The sequence below is a fragment of the Mobula birostris genome, chromosome 9, assembly GCF_030028105.1.
Source record: "Mobula birostris isolate sMobBir1 chromosome 9, sMobBir1.hap1, whole genome shotgun sequence".
Taxonomy (NCBI): Eukaryota; Metazoa; Chordata; class Chondrichthyes; order Myliobatiformes; family Myliobatidae; genus Mobula; species Mobula birostris.
This window is the reverse complement of record NC_092378.1, coordinates 146,563,877-146,583,327: the sequence shown is the minus strand read 5'-3', so window position 1 is coordinate 146,583,327 and position 19,451 is coordinate 146,563,877. Positions and strand designations below refer to the sequence as shown.

At 44.1% G+C, this 19,451-nt stretch overlaps 1 protein-coding gene across 5 annotated transcripts in view; it reads right to left on the bottom strand.

The window, feature by feature from the left end:
• The window catches only part of pkd1a (polycystic kidney disease 1a), a 291,165-nt gene that overhangs the window by 56,032 nt on the left and 215,682 nt on the right, over window positions 1-19,451 (bottom strand). For all 5 annotated transcript variants that reach the window (XR_011887311.1, XR_011887313.1, XR_011887314.1 and 2 more), the window contains exons 32-36: window positions 10,893-11,006; window positions 10,683-10,723; window positions 8,158-8,360; window positions 4,843-4,951; window positions 3,145-3,272 (exon numbers count right to left, since the gene is read on the bottom strand). Coding sequence is in view for 1 of the 5 variants with exons in the window: in XM_072269063.1 (XP_072125164.1) it covers window positions 3,145-3,272; window positions 4,843-4,951; window positions 8,158-8,360; window positions 10,683-10,723; window positions 10,893-11,006 (595 nt within the window). In the remaining 4 variants the exon portion in view is untranslated. The remainder of the gene's footprint in view (window positions 1-3,144; window positions 3,273-4,842; window positions 4,952-8,157; window positions 8,361-10,682; window positions 10,724-10,892; window positions 11,007-19,451) is intronic.

The window sequence follows — 19,451 nt, the reverse complement described above, 5'->3', positions numbered from 1 at the left end:
CATGAGAGGTTACAGGAAAAGGCAGGGCAATGGGGTTGAGAGGGATAATAAATCAGCTATAATGCAATGGTGGAACAGATTTGATCCTATGTTTTAGGGTCTAATCCAAAAATATCTCGACTACTGAAAGTAGCTTTAGAATCTATTGCGGCGTGTGGGATTTGAAGTCATTTCTTTGGTTCAATGATCCAAACCTCTGGTTACAAAACCATTAACTTAACCACTGAAGAGAAGGACTATATTGCCAACTTGGATACACAGGATGGATGGGTGGCTGGAATTTGCACAGGTACTAGCTATACAAAATTATGAGGGGTATAGATAGGGTAAATGCAAGCAGGCTTTTTCCACTCAAGTTGGGTGGGACTACAACCTGAGGTCATGGCTTAAGGGTGAAAAGTGAGAAGTTTAAGGGGAACATGAGGGAAAACAGAGGGTTGGGAGAGTATAGAATGAGCTGCCAGCACAGGTGATCCATGTGACCTTGATTTCAACGTTTAAGAGAAGTTTGGATAGGTACGTGGATAGTAGGGGTATGGAGAGCTATTGTCCCAGTGTGGGTTGGTGGGAGTAGGCAGTTTAAATGGTTTCGGCATGGACTAGATGGGCCCAAGGGCCTGTTTCTGTATTGTTCTTCTCATTGACCTCCAGAGAAACAAAGTAGCCCTTTGCATGACTTGCTGAAGGATCGGTGGGTAGCACACTCAATCTTTCACTGGAGATCTGATGGGACTTCAGGAGAATCTGAAAGAAATTCTCCCCAATAACCAACTTCTGGAGGAGCTCAATGGGTCAAGTGGCATCTGTGGGGGGTGGGGGGGAATGAACCGTAGATACTTCGGACTTTATTTCATCTCTATCATTCACCAGCTCTTGCTTCACCCCTTTCCTCCTTACCTCTTTATACTGGCTAACTCCTCTCCAAAACAAGCGAAAATCTGCAGATGCTGGAAATCTGAGCAACACACACAAAATGCTGGAGGAACTCAGCAGGCCAGGCAGCATCTATGGGAAAGAGTAGACAGTCAACATTTTGGCCCGAAATGTCGACTGTACTCTTTCCCTAGGTGCTGCCTGGCCTGCTGAGTTCCTCCAGCATTTTGTGTGTGTAACTCCTCTCTAGCAGTAGTGCGATCACTCAAGCTAAGTACAATATTCTCCTAAGGGGTTGTCTATTGGTGGGTCTTCAGGTGTCTGTAGAGGCTGATCTGGGAACAAAAAGTTCTGATGGGCTCACAGTTCCAGATCTCACAGTCCTGCCCCCATCACCCCTGCTAATCGCAATGGGACTTAATCCAGGACGTTAGGGTGGATTCCCTTAATGGAACACAACGGTGCATGACTTTGCTTAACACGGGGAGGCTGATGCATGGGTTGCCACCACACAGTCCTTGACAGATCGGGCTGAGGGACCAGTGGCATGGAGTGAAAGTTGACTGGGGACCCCTCACCGTTATAGCCTTCCTCTGCCTTCGCTGCTGTAGTGATGTGAAATTATCTCCCGCCAGCTTCGCTGCTGTAGTGATGTGAAATTATCTCCCACCAGCTTCACTGCTGAGGTCTTGGCTGGATCGCTCTTGGTCTGGAACCTCCCCCTTGATATTACCGCCATGGGTGACCTTACCAGGAGCTAAGTGGCAGGCAGCTGAACTCTAGGCAGCATTGCTTTTGGGATTGTAGGAAGTCACAAGCCTCTCCAACAGGAACAAGGTGACAATCCTCAGAGAAGTCCCTTCTTCTCCTCCGATATTCCCCCTCTACTCTCATTGCAGATGAAGGGTCTCCACTTGAAAGGTCAACAGGCTCTTGGCCTACAGAGGCTGCCTGACACTCTGAATTCCTCCATTTTGTTCGATACTCCAGATTCCAACGTTCACACCCTCGCGACTTCAGGCTTCTTCCACATCGTTGGATTAGAGTGCAATTTTTATTTTTCTTGTGGTTTAATCTTTCTTATGTCTCATTGTATTCTACATAATTACCTATGTACCCTCAATGAACCACTTTATTAGGTACACCTGCTCATTAATGCAAATATCTAATCAGCCAATCATGTGGCAGCAACTCAATGCATAAGAGCATGCAGACATGGACAAGAGGTTCAGTTGTTGTTCAGACCAAACACCAGAATGGGGAAGAAATGTGATCTAAGTGACCTCGACCATGGAATGACTGTTGGAGCCAGGTGGGGTGGTTTCAGTATCTCAGAAACTGCTGATTTCCTGGGAGTTTCACAGACAACAGTCTCTAGAGTTTACAGAGAATGGGGCAAAAAAAAACCCCCCAAAAAATCCAATCAGCGGCAGTTCAGTGGGTGAAAATGCCTTGTTAATGAGAGAGGTCAGAGCAGAATGGTTAGACTGGTTGAACTGACAGGAAAGCTATAGTAACTCAAATAACCACACATTACAACAGTGACGTGTGGAAGAGCTTCCCTAAATGCACAACATGTCGAATCTTGAAGTGGTTGGGTTACAGCAGCAGAAGATCACAAACAGACACTCAGTGGCCACTTCATTAGGTTCAAGAGGTTCCTGATAAAGTGTCCATTAAGTGTAGCTGTAATTGTTCAATGAATTTTCCAGTTGTTGGAGTATAGTTGCTTCTGTATTTTTTTAGAAATTTAGTTTTTCTGCAGCAAGTGTTACACTTCTGCAATCTGGATGCATATCATCCCAGTGAAAACAAAAACCTATAATCTGAATTTTATAGGTTAATTGTTATTACTGGAACGCTGTGATCTTTTTAGTTCGAACTAGGTTTCGGATAAGATGCTCACTACTTCTTTGTTCTTCTTTCACTTTATCAACGACCGTAGCAACAAATTTTATGCCTCATTCTTGACTTCTGGAGAATCTCTGGATCACAAAATCAACAGACCCAACAACCATGCACAGCCAAGGTTAATGGAAGGGTTTTTTCTGCTCTGAAGATGGGATGGCACTAAGTACAACATCTACAACCACATACGATTGCATCTACCAATAGCTCTGGAGAAACCCTCACAGAGGATATGGGCTGCAACGGGAGATTTAGGGGAGTGGACGATGACATGGATACCTCGACCAAATTTCAGAGAGTAAAATTCCTTAAAATTAGGCGGCCTCTTTATTCTGGAGCAGGACACCTGCTTGGTGTACTTACCTATTCTTCTGGTGGTGGCCAGTCTTCCGATACCTTGAGTAGGTCGCATGACATGACCAAAGTCACCGGTCTTGTGCAAAATTGCTGCCTCTGTTGGCAGCTCTTCATTCCCACTGATTATCTCTGTTCTGAAGCAGAAAAAGATAACGGCGTTAAAAAAGAAAAATTAGCAAAACCACTCTGATCTCAGCAAATCCCAACACTAAGGCAAGGGTGTGAGTCCTCACTTCCGTACATGAACCTGTTCTAAGGATCTCCGGCATTGCATTTACAACTGGTGCTGTAGGCAGTGCCTCTGTTAATATCCATTTATACTGGGCTGGAGTTCAACCCGGAAAAGTGTGAAGGGATTCACTTTGAAAGGTTGAATTTGAAGGCAGAATACAGGGTTAATCGTGGGATTCATAGCAGTGTAGAGGAACAGAGGGATCTTGGACTCCGTGTCCACAGATCCCTCAAAGTTGTTGCACAAGTTGATAGGGTTTTTAAGAAGGTTGGTGTGTTGGCCTTTATCCTGGAACCCATCTATTTAACACTAATCTAATTGCAAGACAATTTGTAATGACCAATTAACCTATTAACTGGTACATCTTTGGAATGTGGGAGGAAACCGTTGCACCCAGAGAAAACCCACCCGGTCATGAGAAAAACGTACAAACTTCATACAGACAGATGCAGTGACCTACTTCATGGGTTTCTACACTAGGTAACGTTGTACAAGAATTGTGAGCAATCCGCTGGAGGAATCCAAGCTTGTCGAGCAGCATCTGTGCGATCTCTGGGAAGAAAGGATTCATCTCCAGAGGTTACAGTCTGCCTGTACTGGCCATGGATGGTCTCAAGCCTGACTGAATTAGTCTAGCAACCCCCTCCCGTAAAAACCCACAGCTTCAGAAATGGCAACAGAAGCTCCAAATACTTCATACCTGGGAGAGGAAGGATTCTCAAAAATGGGCAAACACCTGGGACAACACGAAAGACTGGCCAGGACAGAGGACACTGGTGAGTTACTGTCGGTGGTTATGTCCCAGTAGGCGTGACGGACTTGACTGCGTAAGTAAGTTGGATACCTGTCCCATAACTAAACTGCATCATTACTGCACTATTGCATTACATTAATGCATTGCTGCCTTAATTCATTATACAATAATTTTTAAACAAAGCCACTAAACTATTTAAAATAAGCAGCTTCACATCTACGTTTGAGGTGCTGAAATTACAGCTCTCAAGAAGAAACTGGATAGACGCAAGGGATTATATTATTAAGGACGCAAACATGAGGAAATTTGCAGATGCTGGAATTTCAAGCAACACACATAAAAGTTGCTGGTGAACACAGCAGGCCAGGCAGCATCTCTAGGAAGAGGTACAGTCGACGTTTCGGGCCAAGACCCTTCGTCAGGACTTTGGAGAAAGAAAGGGACTGATGGGATTGTTGGGACAGCATAGGCTGATGGGCTGAATTGCCTCTGTGCCGTAACAATTTTATATTGGGTTCATGTTCTTCTTTCTTGCAAATAATGAAAAGCAATGATATCCATATGAAAGAAAACCTAGTAGTCTTGAAGTCAGTTTTTGGACATTCATCAAAGAAGTTTTCATTTCAATTTTTGTCTCTCAATCTCCCGAGACTCTCAGCTATTGAAAACTTAACTGGGTCAGGACTAGTACAAGGGCAAACTTTCAGAACATACTTACAGATTAGATATTAGGTGACTCTCAACATCCAGAGAGACCCGTCCACTGTCGTGTGAGGTTGACACCTCATTATTCCCAGCAAAGCTCATTTGCTGTATCAGGTGCTCATCTGGTGGGAAAAATGCAAACAGATTGGAGTCGGTCAGGACTTCATATGCAGGTGTTAGCCCTCTAACTGCTTTGGGTCTTCTAGCCTTTCAAGACAACTTGACGCTCTCTAGTATTCTGCCCGAGGATAAATTAGGACTTCAGTGAGTTCTCAAATTCAGATTCATTTTACTTATCACATGTATATCAAAATGTACTCTGCAAAAGTCTCAGGTACGTATATATAACTAAGATGCCTAAGTCTTTTGCACAGAAGTGTATTTGTCAATGTGGAGCAGACAGCGAATTTATAAATCTGGTGGGAGCAAAGGATGTTGGGATTGGTGAGGGTGGAGCATTGTGGGAGGGGTGTGGGACAGGTGGCAGAGAAGGAATGCCAGGGGTGGGGTGGCATGTGTGCAAACACACCCAGCCCTGAAACACCAGGCAAGGTCATTTGATTCCAAACAATTGGTTTATTGATCATTACAGAATGTCTCTCTGGTACTTCCTGCCCCCTCCCCTCTCCTTTCCCCTTTTCCCATTATCATTGTCTACGGGAATGGTACCGGAGGATTGGAGGGAGGCGAATGTTGTCCCCTTGTTCAATAGTCCGGGTAATTATAGAACAGTGAGCCTTATGTCTGTGGTGGGAAAGCTGTTGGAAAAGATTCTTAGAGATAGAATCTATGGGCATTTAGAGAATCATGGTCTGATCAGGGACAGTCAGCATGGCTTTGTGAAGGGCAGATCGTGTCTAACAAGCCTGATAGAGTTCTTTGAGGAGGTGACCAGGCATATAGATGAGGGTAGTGCAGTGGATGTGATCTATATGGATTTTAGTAAGGCATTTGACAAGGTTCCACATGGTAGGCTTATTCAGAAAGTCAGAAGGCATGGGATCCAGGGAAGTTTGGCCAGGTGGATTCAGAATTGGCTTGCCTGCAGAAGGCAGAGGGTGGTGGTGGAGGGAGTACATTCAGATTGGAGGATTGTGACTAGTGGTGTCCCACAAGGATCTGTTCTGGGACCTCTACTTTTCGTGATTTTTATTAACAACCTGGATGTGGGGGGTAGAAGGATGGGTTGGCAAGTTTGCAGACAACACAAAGGTTGGTGGTGTTGTAGATAGTGTAGAGGATTGTCGAAGGTTGCAGAGAGACATTGATAGGATGCAGAAGTGGGCTGAGAAGTGGCAGCTGGAGTTCAACCCAGAGAAGTGTGAGGTGGTACACTTTGGAAGGACAAACTCCAAGGCAGAGTACAAAGTAAATGGCAGGATACTTAGTAGTGTGGAGGAGCAGAGGGATCTGGGGGTACATGTCCACAATCCCTGAAAGTTGCCTCACAGGTAGATAGGGTAGTTAAGAAAGCTTATGGGGTGTTAGCTTTCATAAGTCGAGGGATAGAGTTTAAGAGCCGCGATGTAATGATGCAGCTCTATAAAACTCTGGTTAGGCCACACTTGGAGTACTGTGTCCAGTTCTGGTCACCTCACTATAGGAAGGATGTGGAAGCCTTGGAAAGGGTACAGAGGAGATTTACCAGGATGCTGCCTGGTTTAGAGAGTATGCATTATGATCAGAGATTAAGGGAGCTAGGGCTTTACTCTTTGGAGAGAAGGAAGTTGACAGGAGACATGATAGAGGTGTACAAGATAATAAGAGGAATAGATAGAGTGGATAGCCAGCGCCTCTTCCCCAGGGCACCACTGCTCAATACAAGAGGACATGGCTTTAAGGTAAGGGGTGGGAAGTTCAAGGGGGATATTAGAAGAAGGTTTTTTACTCAGAGAGTGGTTGGTGCGTGGAATGCACTGCCTGAGTCAGTGGTGGAGGCAGATATACTTGTGAAGTTTAAGAGACTACTAGACAGGTATATGGAGGAATTTATGGTGGGGGCTTATATGGCAGGCAGGGTTTGAGGGTCGGCACAACATCATGGGCTGAAAGGCCTGTAATGTGCTGTACTATTCTATGTTCTATGTTCTATGATCCCACTCTCAGTCCACATCAGAGACCCACATCAGAATCAAGTTTATCATCACTCACAGCTGTCATGAAATTAGCTTTTTTTTTGCAGCAGCAGGACAGTGCAATACATAAAATTACTACGGTACTGTGTAAAAGTCTTAGGCACCCTAGCGATGTACTGTACTTGTGCCTTAGACTGTTGCACAGTACTGTATAGTGGAATATGTCAAATGGGTTAACAACCACTACAACTTAAAGATGCAATGGGGCAGCTCACAAGATTTGCCACACTTTCTGGCACCCACATAGCACGTCCACAACAAAAGCAGAGGACAATAAACAACAATAAGAAACCAAGACAACAGGAATTCTGCAGATGCTGGAAATTCAAGCAACACACATAAAAGTTGCTGGTGAATGCAGCAGGCCAGGCAGCATCTCTAGGAAGAGGTGCAGTCGACGTATCAGGCCAAGACCTTTCGTCAGGACTACCTGAAGGAAGAGTGAGTAAGGGATTTGAAAGTTGGAGGGGGAGGGGGAGATCCAAAATGATAGGAGAAGACAGGAGGGGGAGGGATGGAGCCAAGAGCTGGACAGGTGATAGGCAAAAGGGATACGAGAGGATCATGGGACAGGAGGTCCGGAAAGAAAGACAAGGAGGGCGGGGTGGCGGGGGCCCAGAGGATGGGCAAGGGGTATATTCAGAGGGACAGAGGGAGAAAAAGGAGAGTGAGAGAAAGAATGTGTGTATAAAAATAAGTAACAGATGGGGTACGAGGGGGAGGTGGGGCATTAGCGGAAGTTAGAGAAGTCGATGTTCATGCCATCAGGTTGGAGGCTACCCAGACGGAATATAAGGTGTTGTTCCTCCAACCTGAGTGTGGCTTCATCTACACAGTAGAGGAGGCCGTGGATAGACATGTCAGAATGGGAATGGGATGTGGAATTAAAATGTGTGGCCACTGGGAGACTGCACCCAGACGTCGACTGCACCTCTTCCTAGAGATGCTGCCTGGCCTGCTGCGTTCACCAGCAACTTTTATGTGTGTTGCGTTAATAGGAAACCAAGCCTTGTTCTTCCCTCCAACTCACACAAATACACAGCCCTCCACCCCCAGGAGATGCTGTCTCTGGCCTTCAGGTACTTGTGGATCAGCAGAGCCATGGGTCTCGACTTCCCCACTGGCCTCGCAGACTCAGGTGTCAACTATTGGGTCCCTACTCACGGATCTCCCTGGCTGGTTTATAGGCTCACCTGAAGCAGACAGGGCTTTGGCCCTGGCTTGATCATAGACAAGGGACAGTGGCTCATCGTCTGAAGTCAGCTGTGCCTCGAGTCCGAGGTGACGGGTTCCTCGGCCTCTCCTTAGCTTCGGAACGTTGCTTTCTATGATGGACTGATCGTTCAGCAGGTCTGGCCAATTCACCAAGCTGTTGTAAGCGGGCCAGCTGGGCAGGCTGTGGACAGATGAGGGACCAGGAATCAACTTTACTCAACACGTACATCTACAGGGATTAAGAAAACGCTGTGGTGTGTTGGGAAGGATGTGATTTGAAACAAAAACAATATTCTGCACTTACAATGAATAAAGAATTGTATAAGCACAGAGTATAAGCACAATTAGAAGCACAGAAATGGAATAAAGTGAGCATAAATACTTAAATACCAGCAGGTATTTACAATGTAAACAGCATTATAAAATGTGGTTTGAAGTGTTTACAGTGCAATGATGGGTGTAATGGATAGAGGGGGGTGGGGTGGCTAACTAGAATGGTTGATCAGATTAATTGCCTGGGTGAACTTTGAAGACGGTGTGAATTGTTTTGTTTTAATAGCCCTATAATGCTTTCTAGAAGGGAGCTCTGGGAAAAGGTAGCTTGCAATGTGGGTAGTGCCCGCAATGATTTTTCCTGCCTGCTACACATGCAAGTCCTGAAGGGACGGTAGACTGCAGCCAATCAGTTGTTTATGCTATCCTGATGGTTTTTGTATACTGCGAGAGGATGCTGCATTAAACCAGACAGTAATGGCTGATGAGAGGATGCTCTCTGTGGTGGCAGTGTCGAATTGCACCAGTGTGATCTGGAGAAGATAGAATTCTACCAACTGCCACAAGAAATACATCCTCTGCTGAGACTTCCTGCATCCATCATCAGAGAATCCCACCACCCAGTATATGATCTGCCATCGGGAAGGAGGTACAGGAGCCTCAAGATTCATGCCACCAGCTTCAGGAACAGTTATGGCTCCTCAACACAATCAAGAGAAAATCTGCAGATGCTGGAAATCCGAGCAACACACTCAAAATGCTGGAGGAACTCAGCAGGTCAGGCAGCATCTATGGAGAAGAGTACGGTCGACGTTTCGGGTCAAGACCCTTTATCAGGACTCAACCATCAGGCTCTTAATCCAAAGGAGATATCTTCACTCAATTTTACTTAACCTATCATTGAAATGTTCCCACAACCTATGGACTCTCTTTCAATCACTCTAATCCTCATGTTCTCAATATTTATTATTTACTTATTATCATTTCTTTCTTTTTGTATTTGTACAGTTTGTTGTTTTTTTGCACACTGGTTGAATGCCCAAGCTGGTGTAGTCCTTCATGGACCTTATTATGGTTATTATTCAATTAAGGATATATTGAGTATGCCTGCAAGAAAATGAATCTCAGGGTTGTATATGGTGACAAATATGTTCTTTGATAATAAATTTACTTTAGACTTTAATAAAGGAAATATGGTTCTCCCACATGAGGTCCTGCAAAACGATGATGTGAAGTGACAATATCAGGGCAGTGGTGAAGCTCCAAAAAAAATTGAACCTCCAGAGAAAGGGAGAGATTTGACATTGCAAATGATACCTGGTCAATGTCTGATTAGAAATTAAAGATGGATGGATCTAAGTTTGCCAAATATTTGAGGGCCCTTGGGAAATGGGGTTAGCTCATTGATTTCATGTTGGGCACATGGCCAAGTGGTTAAGGCGTTCGTCTAGTTATCTCAAGGTTGCTAGTTCGAGCCTCATGGCAATGTGTTTGCGCCCTTGAGCAAGGCACTTAATCACACATTGCTCTAGTGTCTGTGTGAGGAGTGGCGCCCCACACAGACTTCCAATCTGCGCCTTGTACGGCATGAAAATGCCCGATGCAGGCCTCTCATGGTCTGAGTCGACGTTCCCTCCCCCTCATTGATTAGTTGACTGGTGGATAGCCTCAAATTCAAAGTTCTAAGTAAATTTGTTATCAATAATTGTGTATTTTCGCTTTCTTGTGGCATTCACAGTAAATATAAAGAAACATGATGGTGTCAATGGAAAACTGTAGACCACAACATGGATAAACAACCAATGTGTAAAAGTCAACAAAGCAATAAATATTGAGGACATGAGATGAAGTCCTTGAAAGTAAGTCAATAGGTTGTGGGAACAGTTCAGTGATGGGTGACTGAAGTTTAGTGAAGGTATCCCCTATGGTACAGGAGTCTGGTGGTTGAGGGGTAATAACGCTAAGGGGCTGATTTTGTAATAACCCTCGGAAATGTAGGTGACATTCAGACTTGAAATCAGATGATTGGGAGGTATCCTCAAGGTGGGTTTGACTCTGTAAGAAACCAAAGTATTTGATTACGACAACAAATCAAGGTGTGGTTCAAGCCAGGAAAGGGAAAGTTTCACACAGATCTCAGCAAAGATAGATCAATGGTTAGTTCAGCTCCTTTATCCTAACTGAAAAAATGCGAGTAATATTCAGAAACAAGCAGTTGCCACGTACTCACCCCTTTGTACTTATGTCAGTCTTTAGCTTCTCTTTGTAATCCTACAAAGAGAAGAGAAATTGGATCTTTTAAACTGAAATTTTTATTTAGCGATACAGTGTGGAATAGGCTACGCCACCCAGCAACCCCCAATTTAACCCTGGCCTAACTACAGTCCTGTGATTAGCTCGTGTAAATATTCATTGCAGAACACACCCTGTTCTCACTCACCTCCTCCAGGTTGTCAGCGAAGGTCAGGAAGGAACTGCCGGCTGTCGAGGGATCGACATAGTCATCGATTTCCAGCACATTTGATTCAAGTGGATCCGAGTCAGTCATTGCTGCCTGCAGGAAAAACAAATTGCGGAAGTCCGTTGAATTTAGAATGGCTTCACTGTTGTCTTGAACCTTGATCTTGAGACTCCCTCCACTTGAGGCCCTTTTGTCTGATAAATGCTTGGTAACTTAGGAATGTTTTGGGGAGCAGGGACTGGGGTTACGTCAGTTACTAGTGGAATAATGCAATTAACTAGACAGGACTTGGTCACTGGTGAGACTTTAGACTGGAATTACGCACAAGGATTCAGAGAGTTCAGTTTTGTATTGAAGATTTAGTACTAATGGAAAACCAATGAAGATGATGACTTTTGCATTTGAATTCACCTAAGACTACACGTAGTCCTGGAGTTGGAGAACCGTCTGCGTGTGTGGGTGGGCGAGTCTGAGGATCGTGGCTTGTTTTACTGCAATTGGTTTCTTGCTTGCTGTGTTCTGTTTGTTGAGTTCTGTGTTGCCCTGCTGAACATTGTGGGCATACTATGTTGGTGTCGGAATGTGTGGTGGTACTTGCAAGCTGAGGCAGCTCTTACCAATAGTGGGGATGTTTGTGTCCATGATGCATTGGACAATGCCTGTTCCTGCTATCTGGGTAGCCATGATGCAGCCAGTCACAATGTTTTCAAAAGTACATCTTCCTGTTATTCCTCTCCACACCCGGTGCCAACTCTTTAGCATTTTGTCTGTTATTTACAAGGCCAAGTTGCGAGCTCAACCCTCAACGGATGGAAAGCGTGCAAGGAGCTGGCTGGATTTGAACCCGGGACCACTTGCCTCGAGACCAGCGCTGCTGCCACTACACCATCTGTTGCTACAGTATATCCTGTAGATGTGTTTTAAGAATGTTTGGGAAAAAGCCAAACCTCCTTAACCTTTTAAGGGAGCAAACAACTATAGGGCCTTCCTTGTGATTATATCTATGTGCTGGGCCCAGAATAGATTGTCCAACACCCAGGAACTTAAATCTGCTTTCTCCACCTTTGATCCCCCAATAAAGGTTGGCACATGCTTGCTCTCCTTCCTGTTCCTGAAGTCAACCATCAGCTCTTTAGTTTTACTGATGGCGAGCGAGAGGTTGTTGCTGTCCTATCCCACTCTTGCACACTGACTCATCACCACCTTTGATTCATCCAAACACAGTAAAGCGACAATTTAGAGCAACCAATTAACCTAGCAACTGGTGCACCTTTGTGGCGTGGTAGGAAACTGGAGCCGCTAGGGGAATACACACTGTCACAGGGAGATCATGCAAACTCCACACAGTCAGCACCCGAAGTCAGGATCGAACCTGTGGCTATGAAGCAGCTGCACTACCTGCTCTGCTGAGCCAGAAAGTGCCGTCTATTTATCTTTTCAAATTTCCTGCCACACTTTATCGCGATAGCAACAGACACGATTTGGGAGCTCAGTAATAAAGTTTATTCTTTACTTTGTTCGAGTACAAATATTGGTGTTTCTATTTTTTTCTCTATACTCAGTGGCCACTTTATTAGGTACACCTGTACACCTGCTCATGAATGCAATTATTTAGTCAGCCCATCATGTGGCAATAACTCAATGCATAAAAGCATGCAGACATCGTCAAGTGGTTCTGTTGTTGTTCAGACCAAACCTCAGAATGGGGAGGAAATGTGATCTCAGTGAATTTAACTGTGGAATGATTGTTGGTGCCAGACAGGGTGGTTTGAGTATCTCAGAAACTGCTGATCTCCTGGGATTTCCACGCATGACAGTCTCTAAAGTTTTCAGAGAATGGTGTAAGAAACAAAAAACACCCAGTGAGTGGCAGTTCTGTGGGCATAAATGCCTTGTTAACAAGAGAGGTCAGAGGTTGAGTGGCCTGACTGGTTCAAGCTGACAGGAAGGTGACAGTAACTCAGATAACCATGTGTTACAACAGCGGTGTAAAGAAGGACATTTCTGAGTGTACAACATGTGGAACCTTGAAATGGATAGGTTACAGCAGCAGAAGACCACACAGACATATGACGGCCACTTTATTGGGTACATGAGCTATATAAGTGGCCAGTGAGTGTATATTTCTGTGTTCCACATTCTTCAGTGGCTGTTTAGCAAAAGAAAGTTCTCCTTAGAGAAACAGAGAATGTTTTAGTTATTCAGGGAGGGAACTCCAGCCACTGAAGATTATGAAACAGCTTCAAGTTAAGAGGCTGTCACAAACTGACAGGTCACTCTGTAGTTTACAGTAGGATAAGTAACAGAAGGGTCAGTAACAGAAGGGTCAGTAATGGAGGGAGTAATAGAAGGGAAAATAACTGAAGGGTCAGTAATGGAAAAGGCTCAGTAACAGAAGGGTAAGTAACAGAAGGTACTGAGCTAAAGCAATAGACAAAAGTGTCAGAGGTGATATGGGGAAACATTAAGTTTTATTCAGGACAATGTTATTTTTGGAGCACACTTTGCCAGAGAGGGCGTTGGAACGAGATTCAGTAGAGAATTGAATAAATACTTGGAGGAAAAAATGTACAGGCTATGGGAAAAGGGCAGGGTGTGGAATTAATTGGAGCGTTCTGCCTTTCAATCATCCTATACGAATAGCAGCTTTTATTTACATACTATTTTTGAGAAGCAAACTGACCCCAGAATGCTTCTCGTAAGTGTTATCAAACTAATATAGGTTCCATGGGAGAGTAGTGGTTAGCTCGAGGTGTCAGAGTTCGTAGTTCAATTTCAACATCATCTGTGTGGGGTTTGTCTGTCCTTTCTGTGAAATGTGTGGGTTTTCTCTGGGTGCTCCGGTTTCCTCCCACAATCCAAAGACGTACCAGTTAATTGTTTAATAGGTCATTGTAAATTGTCCCATGATTAAGCTAGGGTTAAATTGGGGGTTACCAGTGTGGTGCGGCTCATAGGGCTGGGATGGCCTATTCCATGCTGTATCTCTAAATAAAATAAAATAGATGGTATAATAAGCCTATTAAAGTTGCTGGTGAACGCAGCAGGCCAGGCAGCATCTCTAGGAAGAGGTGCAGTCGATGTTTCAGGCCGAGACCCTTCGTCAGGACCCTTCTAGTCTCGAAGGGTCTCGGCCTGAAACGTCGACTGCACCTCTTCCTAGAGATGCTGCCTGGCCTGCTGTGTTCACCAGCAACTTTTATGTGTGTTGCTTGAATTTCCAGCATCTGCAGAATTCCTGTTGTTTGATATAATAAGCCACAAGGTGAACATTAATGTACAAATTTCTATAGGTGTACAGTGGTGTACACTATATACTGTGGTATAGGTGTACATTCTTTAAAGAGGAGCTTTATTTGTCAGATGTACATCAAATCGTACCATGAAATGCATTGTTTACGTTAAATCAGATCAGCAAAGAGTGAATTGGGCAGCCCAAATGTGGGGCCACACTTCTGGTGCCAACATAGTATGCCCACAGCTCACTAACCCTCGCCACGCATCTTTGCGATGTGGGAGGAAACCCAGACGGTGACGGGGAGAACGTACAGTCTCATTGCAGACAGTGGTGCGAATCAAACCCCGATCTACTCTAGAGTGGTGTGCGAACTGCAACGTTACTGTGCTGCCCTTGTTCTGACTGATTGCATCCCTGCCTGGCATGCAGGCTCAGGCACGGCTGTACGGAGTCACAAGATGCTGCAGAGGGTTGCAGAGTCAGTCAGCTTCATCACGGGCACAAATTTCCCCACCATCATGGTCATCTTTGAGAGGCAGAACCTAAAGATCATCATTATCAGGACCCTTACCAAATGGGACAGCCCCTCTTCTCATTTCTCCCATCAGCAAAGATGTACAGGGGCCTGGAGACCCACACCCAACCACACAGGAACAGCTTCTTCCCATCCACCTTCTGAATTTTTTTTATATATAAAAGGCATCCTTTAGTCTCGCGAGACCATTGATCTGCGCCTGGGAACTGCCAAGGTTGCCCAGGCGGTTGCCCAGGCTGCAAGTCTCCCCTCTCCATGACACCAGTGTTGTTCAATGGAAGGGCACTAGGGCCGATACAGCTCGGCACCAGTGTCGTCGCAGAGCACTGTGTGGTTAAGTGCCTTGCTCAAGGACACAACACGCTGCCTCGGCTGGGGCTCGAACTCACGATCTTCAGATTGCTAGTCAAATGCCTTAACCACTTGGCCACATGCCCGCATGACCTTCTGAATCTAAGACTTTATATATATGTATATCTAAAACTTTTGCATCAAACTGTAAACTGTATTTGTGATCGTGGAGCCGAGAGCGAGTTTGTAAATCTGCTGGGAGCAAAGGATGTTGGGAATGGCGAGGGTAGAGTGCTGTAGGAGGGGTGTGGACAGATGGCAGAGGAGTGCCGGGGGTGGGGGTGATGTGGGTGCAGACACATCCACCCCTTATACACCAGGCAAGGTCATTTGATTCCAAACAATTCGTTTATTGATCATTACAGAATGTCTCTCTGGTGCTTCCCACCCCCTCCCCTCCTTTTCCCAACCATGATTCCCCTCTCTCTGCCCCCTTCCCACTCTCAGGCCACAATAGAGACCCATATCAGAATCAGCTTTATCATCACTCACATATGTCACGAAATTTGGTGGTTTTTTTGCAGCAGCAGTACAGTGCAATACATAAGATTACTTCAGTACCGTGTAAAAGTCTTAAGCTCCCTAGCTATATATATTTGGCCTAAAAGTCTTAGATACAAAGGTCTTCCTGAATGGTATTGTTGTGGTGATATCACGTGTAATGATATGTCAGAATGTGATTGGAAAGAGTTCTGAGAAATGTTAGAATGATCTGGAACATGGCGCAGTAAAAAATGTGGTTTGGTTTTGTTGCTGTAAATAAAAGTTCAAATTCTTCCAGAATATGATTCTTTATTATTAACCCACGGTACGTATAAATATATAAAGAACACAACATGGTGTCAGAAGTCGTTCTGGAAGAATAATACGTTCGCTAACACAGGAGAAGCGAAGATAAGTTTCTGAAAAAAGAGCGTGAACTGTTTTGGCGCTTGCTAACCGTTTTACAAATGGAAGGTCTGCAGCCGCCACCGTCACTTCATTTATCTGGGAATGTAGTCGAGAACTGGAGGAAATCCAAGCAGTGTTTTGAAATCTATTTATCGGCGATCGGAGCACATAAAAAACCAGAAAAAACGAAAGCTGTGATTCTACTCCACGTAATAGGTGACGACGCAATTGAGGTATATAACCATTTTACTTTTGAAAGTGGAGATAATTTGAATCTAAAGGCGATAATGGATAAATTTGAAGCGTCTTGTATACCGAAGCGTAATGTGACATATGAACGGTACAAATTTTATACTTGTAAGCAGAAAGCTGGTCAAACGATTGCTCAATTCGTTATGGAGTTGAGACACCGTAGTAAAACATACGAGTTTGCAGAACTGACAGACCCTCTCATTAAAGACAGAATTGTTTGCGGTATTCTGGATAATGGTCCGAGAGAAAGACTGTTAAGAGAACAAGACTTAGACTTGGAAAAAGCTTTAATGCTCTGCAAAGCTTCAGAAACCATGACGTCACAGGCTAGTGAACTTTTCATTATAGACACTGTGAAAAAGCCTGAACATATTAGAAAAAAATAATAAAACGGCAACAAAACCCATAGGGAGCAAGACATTATCGAAGATAAAAAAGATGTGCGATCGCTGTGGGTGGCAGCATCGACCAAAAAAGTATCCAGTATATGGGAAAATGTGCAACAACTGCGATAAGAGTAATCATTTTTCACGCTGCTGCAGAAGTAGAAAGAAAATAAAACAAGTGCATACTTGAAAATGAACTTGAGGAGTTTTATATAGATGTGCCGATAACACAACCGTGGTGGGTCTCATCAGCAAGAATGATGAGTCAGTATAGAGAGAGGAGGTGCAGCGGCTAACGGACTGGTGCAGAGCCAACAACCTGTCTCTGAATATGAACAAAACAAGAGAGACGGTTGTTGACTTCAGGAGAACACGGAGCAACCACTCTTCCACTGAACATCGACGACTCCTCCGTAGAGATTGTTAAGAGCACCAAATTTCTTGGTGTTCACCTGGCGGAGAATCTCACCTGGTCCCGCAACACCAGCTCCATAGCCAAGAAAGCCCAGCAGCGTCTCTACTTTCTACGAAGGCTGAGAAAAGTCCATCTCCCACCCCCCATCCTCACCACATTCTGCAGAGGTTGTATTGAGAGCATCCTGAGCAGCTGCATCACTGCCTGGTTCGGAAATTGCACAATCTCGGATCGCAAGACCCTGCAGCGGATAGTGAGGTCAGCTGAGAAGATCATCAGGGTCTCTCTTCCCACTATTACAGACATTTACACCACATGCTGCATCAGTAAAGCAAACAGCATTATGAAGGACCCCACGCACCTCTCATACAAACTCTTCTCCCTCCTGCCATCTGGCAAAAGACACTGAAGTATTCGGGCTCTCATGATCAGACTATGTAACAGTTTCTTTCCCCAAGCCATCAGATTCCTCAATACCCAGAGCCTGGACTGACACCAACCTACTGCCCTCTACTGTGCCTATTGTCTTGTTTATTATTTATTGTAATGCCTGCACTGTTTTGTGCACTTCATGCAGTCCTGGGTAGGTCTGTAGTCTAGTGTAGTTTTGTGTTGTTTTACGTAGTTCAGTGTAGTTTTTGTATTATTCATGTAGCACCATGGTCCTGAAAAACATTATCTCATTTTTACTGTGTACTGTACCAGCAGTTATGGTCGAAATGACAGTAAAAAGTGACTTGACTTGACTTGTGAAAACAGACAAAATAAGAATGACTGGACTATTCCATTGCAAGTGAACCAAAACAATATTCTGGTTAAACTTGATACTGGAGCACAAGTAAATGTTCTTGCAGAATCTGAGTTTAATGCATAAAGCCAAGGCCAAAGTTACATAAGACAAATATAAAAATGACTGGGTATTCAGGTGCAAACATTCCAGTTAAAGGAACATGTGTGGCAAAAGTATCACACAAAAATATTGTGCACATGCTTTCATTTGTGGTCGTGCCAAAACATGTACAGTCAATACTGGGTCTATCTGCCTATGAGAGACTGAATTTGGTGAAAAGAGTCTTAGTCCTGGACAGTGACACAGTCAGATACAGTGACTTGATGAAAGAGTATGAAGTCATAAAGAAAGCTCCCAGACCCATCCCTTTGTTACCAGCATCTGACAAAGCATTGCCACCAAAACCAGGAGTTGCAATTTTTCCCTCTGGAAGTAATGTACATGCATCAATAGGCCATGCATTTCATCACAATCTCACATCTACAGGAGGACAGAGGCCAAACTTGTCGGTACAGTACTATGCTGATCTGAAGCCAAAGTGACAAGGATCAGGATACAATTAAAGAAGTGAAAGCACAAGTGAAGGAATTGAGAAGTTTTATTGAAATGATGAAGTCTCAGCATAAAAAAAAGATTACACAGTTAACGAATGAATTAGATGAAGAAAAGAAGATTCGTATTTCATTACCAACGGAAGTGGAAGGAATTAAGAAAGCTACAGTACTTGAAAAAGTACAACCCAGACCATACATGGTTCAATCAGAAGGAGCAGTGTTAAGATGAAATCGTAAAGACCTCAAGAAGGAGCCAACTTCAGAGTTTCAGTTCACTGATGCAGACCGGATAAAACATGGAAATAACAATGAAACACAAGAACTGTGTGAACAACTTAGAAGGTCTACTCGTGTTCGTAAACCCCCAGAGAGACTGATAGTGACATGTTAAATCATGCATTTGTTTTGGTTAATGATGCTAATTGTTTTTTTAAGGGAAGGAAGATGTGGTGATATCACGTGTCAGAACATGATTGGAAGGAGTTCTGAGCATGCGCAGAAATGTTATAATGATCTGGAACATAGTACAGTAAAAAAACATGGTTTGGTTTTGTTGCTGTAAATAAAATTCTTCCAGAATATGATTCTTTATTGTTAACCCACAGTATGTATAAATATATAAAGAACTCAACAATTGTAAATGAAGATTTGAGTTCACTTGAGAATGGAGGCTTGTCTGGAGTTGGAGGACTGTCCAAATATGTGGGTAGGAAGGAAGAAAGGGGCTTTTATATATGTGCCTAGGACTTTTGCACAGTACAGTTAAGTCAGTAATAACATATCTGATTCTGATCTGATCCACATTGTCCGGTAAAGAGATGAGCAAAGCTGCACGGATCATCTTAAATGGGAGAAGGGAATTAAGAGGTGCACTGAGGAACGCTGGCTTATGAACTTCATGGATTCCTTCTTGAAGGGCCATACAAAGGCTAGAGCAAAAAACAAATGGATCCATACCTCCCTCTCTACCAGAGCTATCTCATTAGATATACAAAATACGAGGGGTGATTGATAAGTTCGTGGCCTAAAGTAGAAGGAGTCAATTTTAGAAAACCTAGCACATTTATTTTTCAACATAGTCCCCTCCTACATTTACGCACTTAGTCCAGCGGTCGTGGAGCATATG